This window comes from Hippichthys cyanospilos, chromosome 18, assembly GCF_059441005.1.
Source record: "Hippichthys cyanospilos isolate Australia breed blue-spotted pipefish chromosome 18, RoL_Hcya_1.0, whole genome shotgun sequence".
In the NCBI taxonomy this organism is placed as follows: domain Eukaryota; kingdom Metazoa; phylum Chordata; class Actinopteri; order Syngnathiformes; family Syngnathidae; genus Hippichthys; species Hippichthys cyanospilos.
In genome coordinates, this window is record NC_142386.1 from 5024951 (window position 1) to 5048947 (window position 23997).

The following is a 23997-nucleotide window of genomic DNA, read 5'->3' on the forward strand; positions in this document are numbered from 1 at the left end:
AAATACTGTACATGTTTCTATGAAAAAAATCCGATTCTGTCAAATACATGTTCCGTTATTTGCTAACTCAGCTATGCTTATTGTCCAATTCTTGTCATGAGATTGCGTGTAATGAAGTCTCCAGTGATTTCCAGTGAAGGCAGCACTCACAAAGCCAAAACAAAGCGCATCTTTGTCTCACTAATTGCACAGTAATTAGGTTGAGTGACGTCGAACAAACGAAAAATGACAAGACAAAGATTCCGAGGACCCCAACTCCCACAAAATGTCATATTGCCATAACACTGATTAGCTGTACTTTTCTCCTTTCAAAAAAAAAAAAAAGTGTAATACATGTTGGGGCCTAAAATCAAAGTTATGGAAATCAAATCCTCCAAGGGCTCAGATGAATGTGACCAACATAAAAAAATACAGAAATACATGTTGTTCACAGTCCACCAAACCCAACAAACTTTTAATTGAAACAAAACCAAAAAAAAGACAACATTGTGCTGGAACAATTCTCATTTAGATCATCCCATCATCATCATCATCATCATCATCAGCCTTAATGCATATAGATAATAACCAACATGTTTTGATTCGTGTAATCGCATAACCATGACTAGGCATGTTTTCACTTTATTTTTTAAGTGTTGGGCAAGTTACTTCAAAACTATAATGCATTATTTATAACTTATTGTCATTCCAAAGTAATGTTACATCATAATATTACTGTATTTGAAACATATGGCATTACAATACTATTGTCTTACTTTTACATTTCTCTCACCAACATACCTGGAAATATGAATTTGGCATTCAAAAAGTAGCTCTTTAGGCTCATTACACATCCAGTGGAATGACAAACTAAACTTAAGCAAACATACATGCTCAAAATGATCCTAAAATAAATATTATTGCTCCCTTCGAGTTCTAAATGATGCTTAGATTTCTGGAAATGTAAAATAAAAATGTTCAGATGTAAAAACTAACTATGCGAAAGCATCCGAAGGGAGTCGTTGCCTGAACGGGGAGTCGTGTCGTTGGTCTTGGGGTTGGTCCCCCAGCGAGTAGAAGGCGGGCCTTTGCTTGTGCTTCCTCCGTTGGGCCGACAGGTGCGGCTGGAAGAGTCGACTTATGGAATGCAGACCCTTAGGCAGATCCGGGAAAAATTCAGCCTCCTCCGATCTCTCAGGACTTGGCTGGGTTTTGGGTTCTCCTAGCATCTCCCTCACGCTCGGCGAGGCGTCCCGGTGCAGGTAGTGGTACGCCCTTTTGCCGCAATTGTCGCGGATCGTGGCGTCTGCGCCGTATTCGCTCACCAGCATGGCCACCACGTATTCCTGCCGGTGCAGGGCGGCCATATGTAAGGGGGTGTAGCCGCCGTGGGACCTGGCATTGACGTCCACGCCTGCACCACCTTGTCGGGACGTGTCCAAGATCTTCACCAGCATGTCGCCGTTGCCGCACTTGGCCGCCCAGTGCAAGGCGGTGAACCCCGATATGAAGTCCCGCTTCTCAGCAAGGTGGTGGTCCCTCAAGAGGAGTCCGTAGACCTGACTCCAGTGCCCCGAGGCGCACTTGACCAACCATTCGTGCTCGGACGGCTCCAGTGGCACCATTGAGGTGGTTTTCCCCTTACTTTGGAAGGGATCCGCTTTGGAGGGGTCAGGGTCCTCTTTGGGTTTGGGGACCACGGCCCTTTTCGTGGGGGGCATCCTCAGCGGCAAAGCGTACGGTTTGGAAGTCACCTCAACATTAAACGTCGGCTTGATTCTCATGTCGGAACATCTGCTCCTCTGCAAGGCTAGCTCGAAAGGAGAAAGAGTTTCTGCGTGTACCTCTTCCTGCTCAGCTGTCTCAGCTTGCGCCTGCGTCTGCTCACCTGACTCCAGGCCAGCTTCCTCATCCTCTCCAGTGCAACTCCTGCCCTGTTCCTGCCACTCATCTTCATGTTCAGAACATCTATTTACGTTCACGGCAGTCTCAGGTGAACCTCGCTCTAGTTCACCTTTCTGAGGACGGTATTCCTGTTTCGGTTCAGCACAGTTCCACAAGTCTGCTCCAGTTTTAAACAGGTTGTTTTCTTGTCCCTGTCCAGAACAATCCTTTGTCTCAGATTGACCCTCATCCATCTGCTTCCCTTCCTGCTTCTGTTCAGCATGGCGCTTTATGTCCAAAAGAGTCTCATGTATATTGTGATGTGACTCACATTGCGGTTCTTGTCCAGCCGATGGACCCTGCTCATGTCCTCCTGTCTGTTGACAAAGCTTCTCTCCAGTTAGTCTTTCTGCATCCACACCTTCAAGGTGACCCTGCTCCTGTTCACCTGTCTGCTGGCACCGTTCCTGTCCAGTGTGTCTCTTTGTGTCCACAACAGGTTGCTCTTGTCCAGCACAGCTCGCAGTCTCAGGTGCACGCTTCTCATCTGTGTGCAAGCTCTCTTGCTGGTTTCTTCCTGCACATCCAACACTCGCGGGCTGTTCCTTCTGTTGTGTCCCTGTTTGGTAGGCCTTCTTGAGAAGCACGTAGGGGACGCCGTCATCGCCGCGTCGGACGTAGGCGACACTATTGACGAGGTCCTTGAAAAGTTCCCGGTTGCGAGCTTTCTCGTCGCGGTCGTCGCACTCGAGCTCGCCTTGAAAGCTGCCCACTAACTTGGCTTTGCTCACACGACCGCCTTCGGACACAAGAACCGACACGATGCGCTCTCGGTTCAACGACATTTTTTTTCTTCAGGAAATAAACGCAGGAAAAGATCAGGCTTTCTCAGTGCACCTTGACCCGACTCCTCCTCCTGACTACCTGCGTCTTCGTGTGACGTAGTTGGAGCGCTCAACTTTTGACACGCCAACAAAAAATACTACACGTTTGTGTTTGTTGACATTTAGAACTTGCATCCCTTCAGACAAAACGGGTCATATCTAAGAAGTGTAAATTGTGCGCATCGTGCGCAAGCGTGTGTCTGTAAAAGTTGAATTCATGGAATCATTATGGAATTGATCTGGGAAAAAAAGTGAATTGTTTACTGTGTTTAAAGCGAGGGTTAAAAAGATCGTCTTACAGAAATACACGAAACGCATTGACTTGAGATCTTGCAGAAATTTGGGAATTATTTAGAGTTGTGTATATCAGTTTTGTTTTATTCCTCATGCATTACATTATATTACTGTACACAATAATATAATGTGTTACGTCTGAATATGACGTAACAATAGAGAGAACAAGAAGCTCTCATGGATGGATCTCATGGGGCATCATATATATAACAAGGAATATACATTAAGTCAAATATGTTGTTCACAATGTGTTCAATACGGCTCTGCTTGTCTAAGCATGGCATTTTGATTAATAGTGTCATTTATTTATTTTTTTATTTTTGCTCAAACTCATCTTTAACACATAAATGTGGTGTGCTACCGTACTATTATTGTTGGTGGCGTTACTGTTAAAATATTGCATTCAAACCAAGTACTGTGTGGTCTAAATACTACACTGTAAAAATACATATACTTAAAGAGTTCTCAAATTTAGGTGTGCTTCGATTCACTTTAGAATGCTTGAGCATCCTCAAAAATGAACTCCAGACAGCTATGAATTTGCTAAACTAACACATTCCAGTAAACAGCCTTGGGTTCTTGTTCAAATGTCCACTAGTGTTAGCCATATTTCCCAGCTCGTTTTCACCCCCTCCAGCTTTTGTCGTGGCTTGCAGCAGCGTCCTCACATTCTTTTTGGTCGAGCAGTGGGAAGTTCCCGAAGTGACGCCATGTTGGAACGGACCCGAGTCCCACTCAAAGATGATATTGCTTCTTCAAGCCTAATTTGTAAACGGCTTAGTCATTTTAATCAAGTTACTAAGTGAACAAAGACTTGTAGTTAAAGACGTGTAAGTGTTTTCTTCGTCACTGTAAAGTTTTTTTTAATGGTTTATGGAGGGCGTGTGGGGAAAGCGGAGCGCACTATCTTGTTAAAGCGACGCCGTAGTAACGGCAACGTGAACCATCTTGTCTCTACTTCTTCCTCTTCATCCCTGTATGTCAGCGGCATTAAGCGAGAGACTAGGCTGCTCTGCTTTTGCCCCCACTTCTCGCTCAGTCCGCTTCAGCAGCACGCCCAAACACCGCACATTCCGCACCATGGCTGCCACGGACGTGGACGTGTTTTCGGTAAGTGAACCCACCGTCAGGGTGGTGTCTTTTTCGCTTTTTGAAGGGCCTTAAAAAAAACGGTCGCGATAGTGATTTACGGAGAGTGTTAGCGGGTGTGTGGCTTAGCCTCTCCCCCGCCTTAGGAGCCTCCAATGTGGGGCTGTCTTTGGGGGCTCAGCCCACCACACGGTGGAGGTGAGCTGTGAAAGCGGGTTAATCCAAACAAATGACACCTATTTTAAATTATTTTTCGGTAAAGTTTTCCGTGTTATCTCTCGTCACATCTCGTGTGTAGTATTGGCGTGGGTGTAAAAAAAATACTGCATTGGTATCAATGACAAATGTGAGCTAGCTACCAGGTAATGCTGCACTTTTGCTAAAGTGCATCATAGACGCCTCCATATGGCAACATTTGACTAAACCTTGTCAAAATTCCTCTTTAATTGTGTACAGTATTTGTGCATGTCTCAGTTTGTCATACAAGACAGGAACGTATTTGAAATATTTTGTATAATTGCTGGCAATAAATCAATCACAGTTTTAATAACTCTTACAACATGGGTGTCAAATAAAGGCCCATGGGCCAGATATGGCCCACAGCATCATATTTATCTGACCTGCAAAGGCAAATGACACATGTTAATTTCAATGATGCTTGTTAAAGTCTGCACTTATATATCAAATTTTCACTTGTAAGAAATATTATCATTGAGGTATTGCAAGCGGGCATGGGTCAATAATCAAGTTAACCTCTTTTGGTGTTTAAAATGTCAATATTTCAGTTATTGATATATTACTACTGTATCAATTGCCAGTAATGAGCATTTTTTTTTAAAATTGTTGCTTAATTTAACAAAGAGGCTGTTTAAATGGAGCAAAATATGATTGGCTGCTTCCAGAGTTGATTTAACAAGCCACATCTTTGAAGATAGTTGGCAGTCTTTTATTTTGAAGGATAAGAGAAAGGTCTTTGTCTTAACCCAGAGGTGTCCAACTTCAGTCCTTGAGAGCTAGTATCCTGGATGTTTTTGAACCCTCTCTGTCTGTCTGGAGTTTGACATCTATGTAACCCATAGAGACCTAAGCAGCATGCTGGAGGACATTACAGTACACGCTTCGGTGTATAAACCTAATAAATAAGCTAAATTTTGTTGACATTGCCCACCTCACTGTGAAATATTGCAATTGCTCCTTTAAAATAAAAACAACTCTACTCCAATGTTTTTGTAACATTAGCTCATCTGTAGTCTTCCCATTTGGAACTATTTGTCTTCCTCCAGTGTGTTCCTAATACTTTTTATTACTTAGGGGTTTGTTTAAAGTTAAAATGCATACTTGTTTAGTGGACAGCAGGCAGGAGTGAGTTTTAAGGATAAAGGGATTAAGAGGAAGCTCTGGGCTACTCCTTGTTTGTGCAACACATGTCTATGAAAACAAAAAGGAGCAGGATCAAAAGCAGTGCGTGTTGCGAAGCTTCAAGCACACACTCATGCACAGTAGTACTGCTGACTGGGATTTTGGGATGTAAAATTGGGGCATTGATTATGGGGGTAAAAATGCTGAGAATGCAGAGCAGCAGGCCAGCGGTAGCGGCTGCACAGCTGGGGCCCGACTGACTTCCTGTCTTTCGGGGGAACTAAGTGAGACCATATTGAGCAAACCCACGCAGATGGTGGAAAGGGAACGCGGCTATCGATATGGCCGTGTCATTGGCACACGTTGCCGAGCCGGCGGAGCTTGAGCCTAAATTTCTAGGCCACGCTACGCGATCGATGCAGTCAATTACCCCGCGACTGTTGTTTTCTCTCATTGATTTGGGTCGAACGCGGGCCGAGGCATAACAGCGCGCCGCTCATTGAAAAAAGGCCCCCAGTGATGTTTGAATACATAAGCATGTCAAATTTGCAGAATACAGGAGTTTTCTAGAGGAATCGAATTACACTGTACTGTATGCAGTTATCTCGTCCGAAAAAGAAATAAAAATATGCTAGGGCAGAGTGATTTGTTGGAGAAACTGTAATATTCGGCATTCACCATTGAGATCTAGATTAATCAAAACAATTACAGACTGATTTCAAAACTACGAACCCAAGGGTTTGATATTATTTTAAAATAATCTTACTAGTTGCTAAATTAACTTGATAACGGGTGGTTAGTTGATCGTAATGTACATTTACTCACATGTAGCAAAGGCTCTGGAATTTCCACTAACACAGGCTGAAATAAGCTCCTCCCCTTCATGCAATGCCTGTCTGGCTGTTGCAAGCAAGGTAACAATGAAAGAAATAAACCAGGATGCAAGAGAACAAGAAAGCAAGGTAGAAAACAAGGAAGTAAAGAAACAAGGAATCAGCTGAACTAGAAAGCAAGGAAAGTAGGAAGCAAAGCTTTAGCCTTACCGCAATAATTGTCACAGAACCAAAGTCCTACAAGATTTGCCAATGTCACACATGATAATGGTTTCAACATTTTGTTCCGCTTTTGGGACATAATCTGAAAGATGGCAACTTGCGGTTTGGTCCACAGAGGGTCTTGACCCAGTCACACTCTCTGCTCCTCAAGCATACTGTTATATAAGGCAAAGCCCTCCAACATAGTCACCATGCAGGGCGCTTAGTGACCCTGAAGACTGTTGTCTCTCCCCCCCGTTAGGCTTGCATGCAATCTGGAATCATCATCATGAAACAAGTCAAGGCAAGGGACGGCGAAGCCGTGCCATGCCACAAGATGCTTGCCACAGTGCTCTGCTTATATGAACTGTGCACCAAGTCGTATTGATATGAAGATGCATTCCCAAGGACTTGGTTATTTAACGGGCCGGGGTCAGACGGCATGCAGGATGTGTAGTGTGTCATGGGTGATGTATTGCGGTGCGTATAGAGCGAACATGCCACAAGCGCCTCCAGGCGTGTTTGTCAAAGTCAATGTTGTGCACGAAGAGCGGCATCCGCGCTGCCGCCGCTATGTGAGTCACTCAATATCTATGTATAGAAGAGGTCAGAGGCTCGAGAAGCAGACCTCAAGATAATGTTGTCCAGGAAATTTTGATTGAGGGGCTATACAAATAATTTATGCGCTGCAACCATTGAGGTGTCATGCAATCTGTTTCATTTTGAAATATCAGACCAGTCAAAACTTTGGAAACACCCTTTAATTCACCTTTAAGAAACCCTTATGATCTGAACTGAAATGAGGGTTAGTAGTCAGAATTTCTTAACTTTTTAATGTTTTGGGGCATTTGAATTTGGAAGTGTTTCCAAATGTTTGATTTGTACTGTGTGCTTTTTTTGGTCATTTTGACGCTTTTGAAATTGGAGGCCCCGCGATTGGACACAACGCAGGTTGAAGACTGCCTGTATGGTGAATTCCTTCGCTTCTCACTGGCCTAAATGATTAAAATGTTTGATCTGGCGCTTGCATACGAATATTTTTTTTATGCTCATCGCCCAGGACGATTGAAACCTCGCATATTTTCACATTCAATCTTTTCCACATGATGTTTTGGCTTGTGAACTGTTCAATCTCATCTTCCCGCAGCCAATCAATCCTGTCCCTTGTGCTCCAATAAATCAGTGGAAAACCAAAATGAGGTGTATCCTGGGAAGAAGAAAAAAGGCACATTTTCAGCTTAATTGACACTTCCATAGAGTCACATTTTTGCTTCTTTTAAAAACATTCTATAAATGAGCCGTGAGTGATAAAATTAAGGATTTTGGTCATCATTTGTGTTTTTTATCTGTTTGAGTTCCGCAATAGTGTCTGCAAAGTCTCGCAAAGACAAACATGTCTGGTTAAACAATTCCCTCGCTCATTTATTTTGTCTTTCCCGTGGGCCGCAGATGAGCCAGGGGGCGGGGCAATACAGATATTTGAGAATTGCGGAACAGGAAGGGAGGACACATGACTCATTGAACAGAGAAAAATATTTTTGTCATCCCGGTCACTCTTTATTGTAAGAAATTCACCATTTTCAGGATGACTCAAAGATTAGTGACATTACTTGAAAATGTCCACTTGATGATACCACAGAGGACACCGACTAAATTTGCATGTCCGTCCTCTGGTTAGATGCAAACACTCTCATTCGAAGACGGGTTATCCAGGTTATCAGGAGGGGTCTTCTTCTCACTTGCGTCCTGAGGGTCTCCCCCGATCCGACATCTGTTTTCGACACTTGGTGCTGCTCCTGTTGCGGTCCAGTTGGGCCTCATTTTCCACCTTGCTAAGCAGCCACATCTGACTGCTCTGGAGTAAGCCTAAGAAAATGATTGCTAGTTATATCATATTTTCAACATCTTAACTGGTTTTTAAATTGTTAGAGACCACACACGACAAGGAAATCATTTTTGTTCTTACTGCTTCTGTAGCGCATGGTGGAGCTGGCTGTTGCTGTATGGACCCTGCTTAAGCTAGATGCTTGCAGTCTTAAGAAAGTTATCACATTTTGGAAGTTGAACTCCATTCACACAGAACTCGGCTAGGGCTCATTGTCCTACAGACAAGAGTGTGACTGTGAAAAACGTTGGGTGACAAACGATTCTAGGCTTAATTTATTCAGCAGTTCCAGAAGAGAGATCGTGATCTGTCTTCCTTCTGGCTCGTCTGCCGGACAATTGGGTCAGTAATAAAAATTCACATCTGTAGACTGTAGAAACTTTATAAAATGCAAAAGAGTCACTATAACACAATTTGACAAAAAGGTGTTTTATGTTCCAAGTAATTTGCTCTTAATTTGAAAAGTAAAATGGATGGTTCCAGTCACGGCATTACAATCATACAATTTGATTTGCTGATACGTGCAGAAATCCTGTTAAAGTGTCACATTCCCCCCAAAATACCGCCATATACCATATTTGAGAACCCCGGGTAATTACACCTATTATTCAACTTAATTTTTCAAGTTTAACTAGAACCAAAAAATGACTCCTAATCACAACAACCACATGGGTTTTTTGTTATAAAGGCATCTTAGAGTGAATGCTAAGCTTTTTCCAGTTTTTCAAACAATCAGGACACAATGTGTGTTTGTAGCCCAAATATAACATTTGCATGGGCTTAACGTTCCTTAACAAGTCAAAGCAAATCACCTAGGCAACGTTACAACTTGCTGAATGTTTGCGCGCTCGTGTTTGTTGGGGAATGGGCACACATGCTAACACCTCTTGGTTCTTCCTTCTGCTTTTATCACGTTTGGTTATCATCACATGTTTATTCAACCTCAAATGCTGTCTGGACATTAGTCATGCCTTTTACACCTTAGAATAAATATTTTATCTACGGCAAACTCGGGTGTATTTTTATTTTTTTTATTATCTTTGCAAAAGTATCAATAAAAGCTAACAAATGGCCGTGTGTTTTTGGGGGAAAAAGAAGATTTTGCATTTAGTGCATGTAGAACTTAATGGAGACCAAAAAACAGAGAAAAGTGAAGCACACCGAATCAGATGTGATTGTGCCTGGGGAATAAATGACCCCACAGAGAACTATAACCACCTTATCATGTTTTATATTGCTTTTTTTTTCTTTTTGCGGGACAGCCACATGAGACAGTGGCCATAATGCTCGTCTAGTAGTTTACGCACTAATTCACTGGGAGCCACCTGCGGCTCCTCCCCTCAGTCATTTCCTGTTGTCCTAAGCCATCTATTGGCCCGGGAACTGTTGCTTCCTCAGGGATGAATGACCTTTGACTCTTCATTCCAGTCAACTCTTCCTCTCATAAACCTTTCATCTGTTGCGCTTTAAAACCTATCAGCACGTACCAAAATACAAATCTGGACGTTCAAGGTTCATGATAAATGCGAGGCTCCATCTTGTATGCCAAGGTTGTAGATGCGGTCACGTCTAGTCGAGCTGTGCTCTCAGGCTGCTGCCGGCGACGGTGACATCACCCTTGAAGAATGTGGTCGTTTGGTGGCGCGGCCAGATGCAGCGCTTAGCCTGTAGCCGCTTTCATGTCCAGGTTCTTGTCTCCAGTTCCGACACGTTCCCTCTTTCCTCGCTGTCTCGATGGTGATGCTGATGTTTTTGGTCTCATTTTTGTCTCATCCAACATTAACAGGTCGCGATCCAATATGAGACCTGTATCAAAGAGTCTTCAGAAAATAGTTTTCCTTCCCTTCTGTTTGATGTATTCTTTTTTGTGTGTGTGTCCCGCAGAACGAAGAGAAGCGCAGCCTCAATCTGGGCGGCCATGTTGGATTCGACAGCCTCCCTGACCAACTGGTCAGCAAATCGGTCACACAGGGTTTTTGCTTTAACATCCTCTGCGTAGGTAAGTCAATATTATTGAATCTTGATCTGCGTGTACGGATGCAAAAATGTTTTTACTGATTGATGAATCTGTTGATTTTGTCTTTTAATCAGTTGGATTAAAAAAACAGGTTATACATTCCATCCCTTAATTAAAAAAAAAGACCTTTTCTCAAGTTGACAGTGCAGGAATTGTGTTTATTTTTTTATTCATGCTTCTTTTGCTTTTATTTTAGCGCAAGTTTTCCTAGAAGACCAAAATATTGATGTATAATGTAAAATACATGAGAAGAAAACCTTGAAAAAGTAATTACCGAATGAATCATATTATTGAGGAAAGAAAAATTATGTACACTAGTCCCGCTAGTTGGGACCCCCAAATTTTCAGAAACCCTGATAGAGATTGTTGTGTTATGAACAACTCCTGCAGTTTCTGAAAAATGGTGCCACAGTCACAAGCATTTTTGTTGCACAATATCATTGTTATGACTGCCTGAGTCTCAAGCAGTCATTCAATGTTTCACAGAAGGTCGTATTTCTTCCATCAATTACAACTTCCGAGCGCCTTGGGCAAAGTATTGAGCAGTTGCGTGACATTAAAGAGCAAGTCTGGGAAGTGTTTGACAAAGTAAAAGCAGCGGTTAAAACCAAACACATTGATCCCCTGCGAACTATTGAACGCCCCCACGCACTTAGTATTATCTCACGTTACTTCCGAACGTCCTCAGGGGAGACTGGCATCGGGAAGTCGACGCTAATGAACACACTCTTCAACACCATGTTTGAGAACGAGGAGGCCAGCCACTACCAGAACGGAGTCTACCTCCGCCCGCGGACGTATGACCTGCAGGAGAGCAACGTCCACCTCAAACTCACAATTGTGGACACCGTCGGCTTCGGGGACCAGATCAACAAAGACGACAGGTGAGGATGAGAAATCAATAAAAACTCTTGTAAGTAGTTACATTTTTTTTGGAGGAGGAATGAAGCTCAATATATTATAACATATACATGAAAGTCATCGCCTTTGACTCATTTGAATTCTTTCAGCAGCTATTTTTCTTGACTGGTCGCCATGTTAGCTTAATGTTGTTGAGCATTCAGATGAGAAAAGCAGACATCAAAACAGCACTCTTTCCCGCGCATTTTTCTTTCCCCATCGGAACTAAAAATAATACAAAGTAAGCGGCCTGGAGGAAGTCTTTACATTTAGTCGAGGGGCCGAGCCTTCTGCTACGAGATGGAGGCCGACCAACAAACGGCATTCTCACGCCCTTTTGGAGCAGCCTCCTCTGAAGGCCGCAGTCAAGTGGTGCGCTGAAGGCCGAACCCCGCAGCGCGCGCAAATGCACGTTCAAAGGTCGGCGGCGGCACATTCCTCAGAAGAAGACTGAAGATGCGTTTGGAGTGATAACTATGAAGTAGACTTTACACATATCGGATTGGCAGATATTTTGCAAAAATCAGCCATCGATTATCCGTTTTTTTCTTGAGAACTTGTTGGGTGCATTTTTTCCCCAGTGCATTTCAAACAGACAAATATTGGCTATTCATAAGCTGTTCCGTTTTCAATATTTTCTGGGGTTGGCTGTGCTGAGTATAAGTGAGTTTAAATAGATTCATCCATCTTTTGATCGTATCGGCGATGCGTTATTTATTTATTGTTAAACTGTCCTTTTTACTGATAGTGTAAATCCTGCAATGATGATGGTGTTCCACTATTGCCCATCTTTGGCGGCGTTACAAAAAACAAAAGCCAAAGGAAAAAAAAAACCTCACAAATACCATGTGTCTTTAGTCAAATTTGATCAAATTCCAAATTGTACAGCGTCACTGGCATTCAAGTTCAGCTGTTCTATTATCTTGAGGGCGATTTTTGGTTCAGCTCTTGTGATTTCACTCGACTGAGTAAATGCGCCTAATTATACCGACTGCGGTCACTGGTGTGGCTGTAAGTCCTCTTCAGGCCTTGTGAGACAGCGCTCAGAGGCTAAAACAACACAACACAAGTCTCATAGCTGTACAGCCTCAAGCTGAGATTTTGGCAAAGAACTGGATTGCACAAACACAACTTTGCATTCAGCACCAGCGCATACGAGTGAACGCGTGTTCCCGCTTCGAACCAAAGACGTGAAATCCTTTGTTGTTGCCCTCTCGCAGTTACAAGCCTATCGTGGACTACATCGACACTCAGTTTGAAAACTACCTGCAGGAAGAGCTGAAGATTAAGCGCTCGCTGTTCAACTACCACGACACCAGGATCCACATCTGCCTGTACTTCATCGCCCCGACGGGACACTCGCTCAAATCCCTGGACCTGGTGACCATGAAGAAACTGGATAGCAAGGTAACCTCGCCAAACCAGTCTTAGTTACTGTTGGCCCATTGTTAACAAGTCATCGAATCAGCGGAGTCAAATCCGGATGCCCATTCACTAAGCGGTGTGCATTTCATCCCCTGGAGCGATTTGTCGGGGTGTCGTTTTCACTCTCGCGGTTTAAATGAACAAGTCAAACTGCAAGCTTCCACCTCCATTGTGAAGGACGCGGGTGGGGGAGGTAATATTTGAGCCGGCTCGCCAATTGTAAAAACAAATAAAACTTCCGAGGAAGTTATAAACAGCCGCAATGACATCGATTCAATTGTTGCATCATATTTTTCAACTTTTTAGTATGTCCTTTGGAGGAGTTTATAAACGTGGCTCGTTGAAGGAAAAAGTCTTCCAATCCCCGATATGAGGATCTGTTCTTTCTGCGTAGTAAAATGTTTATTTTGGCATGGAAGAGCTTCTGTAGCTGGAGAATTTGGGGAAAGACCTGTTGGTGTCGCTTCTTGAAGCCAACATGATTCTTTTATTACACTGATGAATTGAAATCCATCTGTCTTTTGACCACCGCAGCCACAGAGAATGCAGCATGGAAAAATAGAAGGGGAAAAAAACCTCTCCATAATTCAAGGAACATTTTCATGTTTTTCCACATCAACCTAATGTTCACTGCTAGAAACGATTATACAGCACAGAATGGTTACTTTAGCACATACATATATAATCTAACGTTGATTTACACATTGTGAAGTGGTGAATTTATTCCTGTGTGTCTGGCGGTGCTGTGCTAATAAATCCAAGAGAAAGCAGATGGTCCGCTTGTGACCAAAACCTGCTGGCGGACTTCGACTCTCAACGCATGGCCGCACTCCTCTGCCAAATGTCTTCTGATGCTATTTAAAACAATGACTTGATTCCGCAGCCAATTTTTGCTTTTAAAGGACATTTTATTGTCCTCTTGTGAGAGAGCAAAAATGCAGTTTACCCTCGCTGCATTTGCACCGCCTGAAAACGAACAGCCACATTTTTAAAAAGGTTAACACTATCTATATATTCCAAAGCGGAGATGAAGGCGGCCATATTTTTTAATCGAAATTTTCGGGCCCCGCTTGGGGGGCAACATGGAACCTAATTCTTACATTCAACCCTGGTTAAATGTGTCATGTGAGGCCAGTCATGCTGCGGATAGTCAAATATGAGAACCCCCGCTCTAACCTCATCATCTCTGTCCCACTATTCTCCCCAAAATGTGAAAGATAAATATTGTTTCATGTGAAAACAAGTCAGCGTTGAGTGAACTCGGCGGGGCTATGACACTTTTTCCATGTCTGACATTTTCAATAAAAATAAAGGAGCTATTCGTCACAGTGTTTAAGATAAATATATGTTGACCTGTGATTTAAAAAACATTTTCTTTTGGCCATCTGTTATCATGTAGGCCATTGATGCTTTGTTGAGCCACCATATAAACATTCCATCTTGTTAAATTCCTGTTAACAGTAATGTACCTTTCTTAAAAAAAATTATTTTATCACACTATACAATTATCTGTGTCCAGATATAGTTTTAAATAGCGGTGTAGTCTAGTTAAATTAATGATCTCAATCCAGAGCTTTTAATTTTTCAGCCAGTTGATGAAATATAATCGAGTCAAATTATCACACCATTTTTTTTCCAGTGTATGGTATGTTTCCACTGTAGTAATTACGTGCTTGAATGTAGAGGTTAAGCAGACACGGCTCTCCTCTCAAGCCAGGAAGTGCTGTCACGAGAAGAACAGGGAATGTAGACGAGAAACAGCTTTTCCCGTGTGCTCTGTACAATTTACTGTCAAAGCAAGACAATGGTGTTTTCACTCTCATTAGAGGAGTAAAAAAATGCATATACAGTAAACATAATGTTGTCCACTCTCTTCCTCCGCATACTGAGCTAAGCGTGCTGCTTGGAGGCAGGAGCACAGATAATCTTTTTGTTTTTCAACAAGCCTATTTTAGTTTTAAAATAACAGGGAGGCTTTTCGAGGAATCTGTCTCCGTACGGATTCATTCCCTACCTTTCTAAAAGAGCGCTCAATCCCGATGGCTTCAGTTTTGTGTTTTAGGATGAAATAACAGTTTAATGCTATTTTTTGAACCGTTGTTGTATAGCAACAAGTACATTTCATTCCAGCACTTCTAATGTGACTCCTGAGAAGCCTATGCTCTCGTTACAAGGCGCCCCGATGTACGACTCTGTGGAGAAAAAAAGATCTTCAATTACAGAATGCAATTAAATTGAATTAAAAATAAGATAACCAAATGATTAATCCATTACCAGAAACAGTGATCATTTACTTTGATAAGTTGTCGATTGCACCTCTATGTGCATTCAAATGTTAAGAACACATACAGTATAAGACTTCTGATTTCTGTGCAGAATTCTGCACTTCCGCTGCCGTGTTTACATTTTTTTGCAACATTTCTAATCCCCCACTCGCTCCTCTCCCCCTTAGGTCAGTATCATTCCCATCATTGCCAAAGCTGACACGATCTCCAAGAGCGAACTCCATAAATTCAAAATCAAGATTATGAGTGAGCTGGTTAGCAACGGCGTCCAGATCTATCAGTTCCCCACGGACGACGAAGCCGTCAGCGAGATCAACTCCTCCATGAATGTGAGTGGTTGTGAAAATTGAGTCAAGCATATTCCCACATTATCTTGTATCTGTGAAAATCTCTTTTTTTTTTTAACATTGCCTTCCTTTTAAAATATCGAGTAAGAACACTTGGAAAAACTTGAATGGCATTCAAGGCTCGTAAAATTCCCCTTGGATAAATAAAGCTGCGTTTGGTTTGACGTCTGGCTCATCCTCGCCTACTTTCCCCGTCTATTCGCAGCGGGTGACATCACCACCGTTTTATTTCACTTAACCAAAACCAGGCTGCCAGCGGGCGTCAGCTCGCCACCTAATTTTTGGGGTTGTGTGTTGGGCACGGCTCTCCGACGAAGCGTAGCTTTTGAGAAAGTGTGCGTTGAATCCCAACGCCAAAACAGGCCCCTCAGCCCCTACGCAGCCACATGTTAAACAAGTAACAGAAGCGCGGTGCAGCTCACATGACCACATGCTTGCACGTCTTTCTCATGTGGGCTTAATGAGAGAGGCCAGCTGCCGTTAAACAGCCATGATATTGTTTCTTCTTCTTTCTTCCTACCACTGTGTTGCTGCACAAGACGCTGAAGTGGTTAACATGTGACAGATGGTGACACTTCTGTTTTGCCCGCAGGCACATCTGCCCTTTGCCGTGGTGGGAAGCGTGGAAGAAGTGAAAGTTGGGAACAAAACAGTGAGAGCCAGGCAGTACCCCTGGGGGGTCGTGCAAGGTCAGTGTACACACGCACACACACCGTGTCTTTATTGTGTATCTTGTTTGTGGATGTGAGTAAGCCGCTTGTGTTTCTCAGGTAAACGCCACATTAGGTTCAATGGCCCCTTACAAACTGCCCATAAAAGTTGACTTTTTTTTTTTTTTTTTCTGTTGGCACTGGCTGAAATGAAATTGAGTCAGCAAGTTATTGTCCTTGGAAGTACGTAGTAGCATTTGTAAGGGGATGCCACAATGCTAGGAGAAGTGTTTGAAATTTCACACTTCATGTTGTCATTTTCTGACAACTACAATACTAGTCAAAAGTTTGTACACCCTCTATTAGCTTAACTGTTAATGCCTGTCGTTTAATGGGGGCCAAACATGATATTTAAGTACTTGCCACACATTTTGGCCACTTCAGCATTTCTACAGTAAAACTTTGTAGCTGATCAAGAAAACGTTGCTGTTTACTTGGCCGACCCGGTGCAAAATCTCTTCTCCGGAACCAAAACGAAACTAAAAGACGCGGATAAGGTCTGTACGTATTTTCTCTCAATACATTAGTTTATTTTATGCCACTTCCAACCTCAAAACATTGTATATTGATTGATTCTGTTCTTATTGCATCGCTGATGCTTGAGCGTTCATATTACTAATTTCCAACATGCATCACAGCCCTAAACTAATAAAGTCAGCATTTTCCTTTTGGTCTGCCCTGATGGCTGTGTGCAATCCTGACACCCCCCTGCTATTAATTTTGGTTTTCTTGTTGTCATGACTACTTGCACAACGAAGTAAAAAATGTGATAATTATGGAATTATGTAGTGCAAATCGCTTCTGCCTGTCAAGAGATGGTGGTGTCACTCCAACCCATGTTACACTACAACCGCAACAATAAATATGTTGTTAAATTTATAGCTCCCTGTCTGTGTCAGTCAAAACTAGACATAAAATAGTACATTGAGCAGGATTCTGTTTTAAAACTGTTCTTGTGTTGAATCACATTGAATTGTGTTGAATCCGTGCTTCACATTGTCATCCAAACTCACAAAAAGTGAAATACTGTTTTCATTGAGATCTTGTCCAGTTGCTTGGGAACTATACTTGCAATGAGAACTAGAGTTCTCCTGGTGTAAATGTTATATATTATTAGCAGGGGACATTATCATCTGAAGGATATTTTTACTCAACGCCTACAGCTGTGACTTTGACTTCATGCTGAGTGACGGGCTCCACACTCATTGGAGGATGAGCAGCGGGGACATTTTGTGCAGATGCCATGATTCTTTTGCCCTCTCCGCTTGCACGACAGTTGTTTGATTAAAAGGAAAGTCAACAGAAATATGAGGTCTATTAGTCTTAACACAACATTATGATTAATATAACATTTGTGTAATATGAACGAAGGCGATTGAAAATGATTTCAGAACAACATTGTGTTGTTTGTGTCCCACACCGCTGGAAGCAAATTCATAACAAAACAATAGCAAGGCATTTATATTTGTGTTATTTGGGAAGGTAAAGCTTATTTTCAAGTTGGCCTTCTCACCACCTTTGGAGTTTGTTTTACTGTCATTTAGAGCATGAATAGTTGTTGCTGCGATTAACTTCACTCTTTTTTTCTTGGCATGTACCTAATAAGCGGCATTCGGGCTAGAAAAAGTGTCTCAGGCACTCTAATTAATCCAGGACTTCTTTCATTCCCACATAAAACATATTATAGTATTTTTTATTTTTATTTGACTTCCCCTTTCACATAAATGAAAAGCACTATAGAGTCAGTTAAATTTCGGAATGAGGATTACTTTTTTTTTTTTTTAATCTTGAAAATCATTATGATTTTTCCGGTTTACCAGTCTGCAAAAGTAATTCATTTTAATGAGAATATGAATACATTGTCATAATGTAACAGGCAAATGGTTGACTCACGCATTTCAGCAAGCCCATTTGAAAGGAGGGCCTGTGCGAGTGGAAATGTAGTGTGCAAGGCAAATGTCATACACATGCGTTATGCTAACCCCTGCAAGAAGCCATGAGAAATTTTCCCGCAGGGGAGGAAGGACAGAAGGGGGACTGTCGACCGAAGAGCGGGCTTTGGGTTTCTGTCAGTTTGTGTGTGCGTGTGTGTTTTCCTTTAAGAATGTTATCTCTGAGCTCCAGATGTTTTCTCAGCTATTTGTCCACCCATACTTGAGTGTGTTGTATGCAAACGTGGAAACTATTAAGCACTTAGGTGCCATTTGCTTTCTCTGTTGACTACTGTTTTTTTTTTTTTTTCACCCTGTGAAACTGAACTACAAGACCAATCTTTTCCTCTGTCCTCGCTGTGTTTGCAAGCTCCTGTTTCCCGTTTGTGTGTGCGTGCAAGCCAACACAAATAGATGGATATAAATGAAGAGCGCTCTGTAACCCAAGCGAATCCGCCGCAGAACACATGCTGTCAGTTTTTCAACTTGGTTGCTGGGTGAACACGCCATTCATGAGGACAAAGTCGCCATTACACCATCTCTGCAATTAAGTTTAATCGGGTTGCGCTTAAAATAAGACAGAAAACAATTAGTTCATTATGGCTTATTGAATTATTCACTTGGCAGAAAAGAACAATCAAACCCTTCATAAGGCACACCGATTTAAAAGCTTACATGTGAGCCACCATCAAAACACTTTTTTTGTTTCTTCAAATTAATTATAATCCTGCTGAATGTTTCTCGCTCGACTGCAGTAAATAACACACATATACTGTACTATAATGTTGGCAATGAAACCATCGTCTTTATCAACATTTGTTGCACCAAGGTGTTGATTTGCAGACAAAGGCTTTATATTTATCAAAATAGACGACCTTAATAGAATGACCTTTAACGGCGCAGACACATTTTTGGAACGACATAAAAACCTGTTGCTCATATGTTACAATGTATGTCATGCATAAGATAAGATGAGAGAAAAATAAAGGGTCACCAATTCAAAAAAGATCACGTTTAATCTTTTGTTTTTCCAAGTGGAGAACGAGAGTCACTGCGACTTCGTCAAGCTGCGGGAGATGCTGATTCGAGTCAACATGGAGGATTTGAGGGAACAGACGCACGCCCGCCACTACGAGCTGTACCGACGCTGCAAGCTGGAGGAGATGGGCTTCAAAGACACCGACCCAGACAGCCAGCCCTTCAGGTACCTGGCGGCGAGGAAGAGGCCAAACTCAAAAACGCCTTAAGGCTTCTTTTTAATTCATTGCTGCCGCCTCGTCTTTGCAGTCTTCAAGAGACTTATGAAGCCAAGAGGAAAGAATTCTTGGGCGACCTGCAGCGTAAAGAGGAAGAAATGCGACAAATGTTTGTTAACAAAGTCAAGGAGACGGAAGCAGAGCTCAAAGAGAAGGAGAGAGAGGTCAGTCTGGACAAGAACAAGAGAAAAAGGGGAGAAAAATGACAAGGGATTCCAAAACCGGACCTGTGATTGGCTTGTTTGTCTCCTGCAGTTGCACGACAAGTTTGAGCAGCTGAAGCGCATGCACCAGGAGGAGAAGAGGAAAGTGGAGGAGAAGCGACGGGACCTGGAGGAGGAGATGAACGCCTTCAACAGGAAGAAGGTGGCGGCCGAGACGCTCTCCCTATCCCAGCCGCTCAAGAAAGACAAGGACAAGAAAAAGTAAGCATGCTCTCTTCTCTTCTCTTTCTTTCTAACATCTTTTTTTTTGGTTATTTTTCATCCTTTTATCAATCATTTTTTCATCCTCCCGGCTCGCTTTGGAAGTCTTTGTAATCTCATTAGCTCTCATTAGAAGTCATTTGAAATTGTAGTCTTGGCCACACTTTGACCTTAAATATCTCTAACTGTCAACATTGGAATTTCCATCGAAGGCCTCATGACATGTGTGAAAGGAAGCTCTCGCTTCTGTGAGTCTCACTGGGCACTTCCTGTCCTCTCGCTCTTTCCTTCCTCGCTCTAATTATTAGGAGACTGAAACTTGTGCATGCGTGACGCGCCTCTTATCATATGTCCACATGCTACTAGCAGACAGGATTTTCTGGTTTGAGATCATAATCGTGTTTGGAGTAAGGCACTCGTTGGTTATGTGACCTTGCCCCGAGTCATAACTGTTCATCGGAGCCTGAGAAGTCACTGTAACTGGACGGACGGCGCATTCGTCATCTCCGAGCTTGAGTTTTTACTTGAAGGCAGTGCATGTTCCGGGAGTGGAAAATCGGCAAATTGTTTTCGTAAAGGCAATTTTTTTTAAATGATTATCTGCTTTCAAACATGCTGATTTCACAGTGATTTTAATTAAAAGTGATACGAACAGGGTCATCTGGCTTCGGCGTTTGGTGTCAGTTAATATCAGGTGACACCTCGACTGTGTGCTTGGGTATGGCGCCCTCTAGTGAGCATCTATTTTGTCACATCCTTTTGAATACGTCATCCTCTACCTCCACTAACACGCACACATTCAATTTGATTTCTCCCCCTACAGTGTTTGTTTCTGTTCGTCCACATTTATGTTTTTCATTGTTTTGTTTTTTTTTCAGTTAATTTATGGCCGCCGTTTTCCCTTCCCCACACACGACTGCGGATTTGTCCTCCATCACAACAAGAACAACGAGAACACCACTTTTCTTTGTGTTTGACATTCCATCTTGACATTGTGCACATGGACCAATGATGGTGATGAAGCATGGTGAGAGTCTTCACTTTGACAATAATGGCCATCATTTATTCAGGATTTCCCCCTCTTTATTGTTATTATTTTTGGACAGTATATATGAATATTTTGTGATTTTATTTTGTCCTTTTTTAATTCAACACACCAGAGATTTAAATTCATGAACAGCTTGAGGCTGTTTGGTACTACAGCGTAACTCTCACAATGTAGGGGTGTGCTTATTATTATAATTGTTATTTTCATAATAGTTCTGCATATGTGGATGTTGTTAGAGCTTATTCAACCTGCTATGCAAATATGCCTTGGGAGTATTGTAACAAGCCCGTAAGCGATGTAACGGAAGCATAACTGTAAACAGTGGAGGAAGCCAGCGCACGCACACACACACTCACATTCAGGAAAACCTCAAAGCCCCAACTTGCCGAAGAACGAGAGCAGCTGTGTTGACTGTCGTTGGAAATAAATGCAAACATTAAAGTAGCCCCTCCCATACATGGCCCTTCCACAGTGTAGCGTGTTTTAGTTAGCGTAGCATTTTTTTTTCATGTTTCCACCCGGTTGTGCTGACTTCAGCTGTGTATGTTTGGCAAAGGTGAGGGTGAAAAATGCCAGCCTGTGTCTGCAAAGGAAGCGTGTGACGAGAGAAATAGATGGTTCGTTGACAATCTGTTCCGTTGTGGACGCACCTGCAGCCGGTTGGCAACAGCCTTCCCCTTCCTAAACATTTGCTTGTGAGGAAAAAAAAAAAAAAAAAAAAAAAAAATATATATATATATATATATATATATATATATTATTTTTTATTTGTAAGTCCTAACTAAAATCACCAAAGCTCATTTGACTTTTAAAGTCATAGCTTTATTGTGTGGTCCAGTCAAAACAAAGGTACAGAGAATATACAGTAGCTGCCTGGGGATGTGAGGAAGAACAACACTGGTCGCTAGTTTAGCTCCACTGTGAGCACAGTAACCGCTACACATTCAAGAAATACCAAATCAGTAAATCGCCAGACTTTAGTACAACACATTGGTTTTGTGTGTAAGTAACAGAAGGACAGAGCTTCAGCAAAATATAATGGCATGCTTCAAACCGAAAATAAAAACACTAATGAAGGCTATGGCAGTTCATAATCACTTTTCTGTTGTGACGCTTTAGAAAACCAAAGCAGGAATAATTAAAATCAGTCGTAGCATTAAGCTGTGAAATTAAAGCATTTTTTTCTTTTTTTTTTAAAGAAACAATTTATATTAGTCAAAAAAAAAACGTGATTAAATAAAATCTTTTAAAACTCTTCTGAAAAGTGCTCCCGCAGCTCTGGGTGGGGTTGAACCAGAATCAGGATTTTTAACGCCCAAAATCTTAAAAAAAAAAAAAAAAAAAAAATCCTGACCTGAAACACATCCTTCACGCAAAGCCAAATCTTTTTGTGGCGTACATAAAATAAAATACAAACGTCAACGAGAACATAAATGGACCGCTCTTCAGTCAACCAACAGCTTATTGCATTACTAACAATCTTAACGTGACGTGGAATCAAAGTATAACACATTTGAAAAAGGATGGCAATTACAGTACGCTTGGCCCAAATGTGCTGTGACTTAACCGGGGCGGGTGCAGCGGTGGACAAGGCGAGGCGCTCTCCGGCGGGGAATCGAACGGCGACGGCGCCAGGCCTCCGCCCTCCGCTTGCGAGCTCACTTCCTCGCCGTACAAACGCCTTAAACCGTCATAATACTCGTCCGAGTCCCGCGGCGGCTCCTCGGATCGCACGCGCCTGATCCTCCTTTGAGAACGGCGCGAAGGGGGGCGCAATTTATCCGCCGCCGCGCGGTGGATGCGGGCGCCGTCAAAGATGTAGACAGCGTTGGCGGGCGGGGAGAGGTCCAGGCCGCGGAGATGCTCGTCCACAGTTTCCTTGCAGTGGATGAACTCTACGCTGTCCACCTTGATGGGAAACGCAAAGAATTCAAAATGAGCAAAGTCATTCGCTGCACGGGTCCAAGTTGGCGCCGAGGCGACTACAGTATTGTTGTCAACACCATTTCACACGTTCTCATTTTTGCCTGCATCATTTCATCCTGCATGTGCCATCTCTTTAGGGATTAGCTTCACTTATTGACTCTCATAAGCAGAAAGAGAAATATCGACAAAGGATGGAAATCGCCCTTGCAGGTAAAGTATTGTGGTTTGATTAACCCCTGGATGTCTGGGGATTTTTCACTAGTCTGGCATATCACCCAACTTGGGCTTACTTTGAAAGCGTCGTAACATTGTCAAACATAGATGTATGTTTACTTTAAACCCCTTTATATACTTAAGAAATTAATGTCCAAAAATTGACAATATTTCTCATTTTTAATGGCAGTAAATGAGCCCGACATGAGCTAAATTTGAACCGATAGGGTGTACCTCTCGACCTCCCGTTGGCAAACATTTAGAAGGGATGGTAGCGCGACATATTGCAAGTCGGCATGTTTTGACAAGCTATGCAATATTTTAGCATAGTGTTTTCTTTTTTTTCATCAAAAAGTCCAAGTTGGCTCAAAACTTCCCTCAGGGGTTAAGGGATATCACAGCACTCTTCATTTTACTTTCTCACTGTATACATTGGTCAAGCTAATTAACTTAGTTCCAAAGGTGTCTTACTTAGTGGAACATGAGGACTCTGGCAATTCTTTTTTTCTTACTTGCGCTTTCTTCAGCAGATCAGTAAAGACGGAGAACCAATCGGGCGTGAGCGCCTCCAGCTCCAAGGTGATGATGGCCAAGGCCAACGTGGAGCCCTTGAACTGCCAAAGCTGGTGGCAGGCCATACAGTGCTGCACCTGCTTGGTCCACAGCGCCACCTGGAAGCCCGGAGGCCTCTTCTGACGACCCATGGACGGGATGAGGCGAGGGTGGCCGGAGACCAGCAGTGCGTGGAACTGCGACGACAGATGGAGGGGAAGCGCATGATGTCATTGTTGTCTCCTTGTAATCGTCCCGGACGTCTCCCGAACGTTATCGGACTGGACGACCGACCGGGACCTCATCACACCTTCAGTCACTCGTTTGTATTGTATGATATGTGCAGTGCTTTTCCGTGCTCTGACAGTAGACATCACACCCAACTCGAGTAAAATCTAAAGCGGAGGTGTCCAAACCATGGCCCGGGGGCCATTTGCGGCCCACCGCGCATTTTCGGTGGCCCATGACAAAATGACTAAAATGGACTTTGCCTTATCTTGTTTGAAAGAAAGCATTATGTAGCGCATATATATATATATATATATATATATATA

General features: G+C 42.7%; 2 protein-coding genes across 4 annotated transcripts; one reads left to right on the forward strand and one right to left on the reverse strand.

Annotated features, from left to right (window-relative positions):
- Positions 1-417: 417 nt before the first annotated feature.
- Positions 418-2765, reverse strand: sowahaa (sosondowah ankyrin repeat domain family member Aa). Its single transcript, XM_088441127.1, has one exon. The coding sequence runs from the start codon at positions 2706-2708 to the stop codon at positions 975-977; it is 1734 nt and encodes a 577-aa protein (XP_088297253.1). The 5' UTR covers positions 2709-2765; the 3' UTR covers positions 418-974.
- Positions 2766-3992: 1227 nt separating this feature from the next.
- Positions 3993-23969, forward strand: septin8a (septin 8a). Of its 3 annotated transcripts, none has more exons than XM_088440479.1 (10): positions 3993-4151; positions 10293-10407; positions 11114-11309; positions 12546-12732; positions 15203-15364; positions 15975-16071; positions 19059-19227; positions 19311-19443; positions 19535-19704; positions 23419-23969. In XM_088440479.1, exons 1-10 carry the CDS (start codon positions 4020-4022, stop codon positions 23585-23587), a joined length of 1530 nt encoding a protein of 509 aa, XP_088296605.1. In that variant the 5' UTR covers positions 3993-4019; the 3' UTR covers positions 23588-23969. The 3 variants fall into 3 exon arrangements, with proteins under 3 accessions (XP_088296605.1, XP_088296606.1, XP_088296607.1); XM_088440480.1 differs by having other exon boundaries at positions 23422-23969; XM_088440481.1 differs by lacking the exon at positions 23419-23969 and adding an exon at positions 20583-21208.
- The last annotated feature ends 28 nt before the right edge of the window (positions 23970-23997 follow it).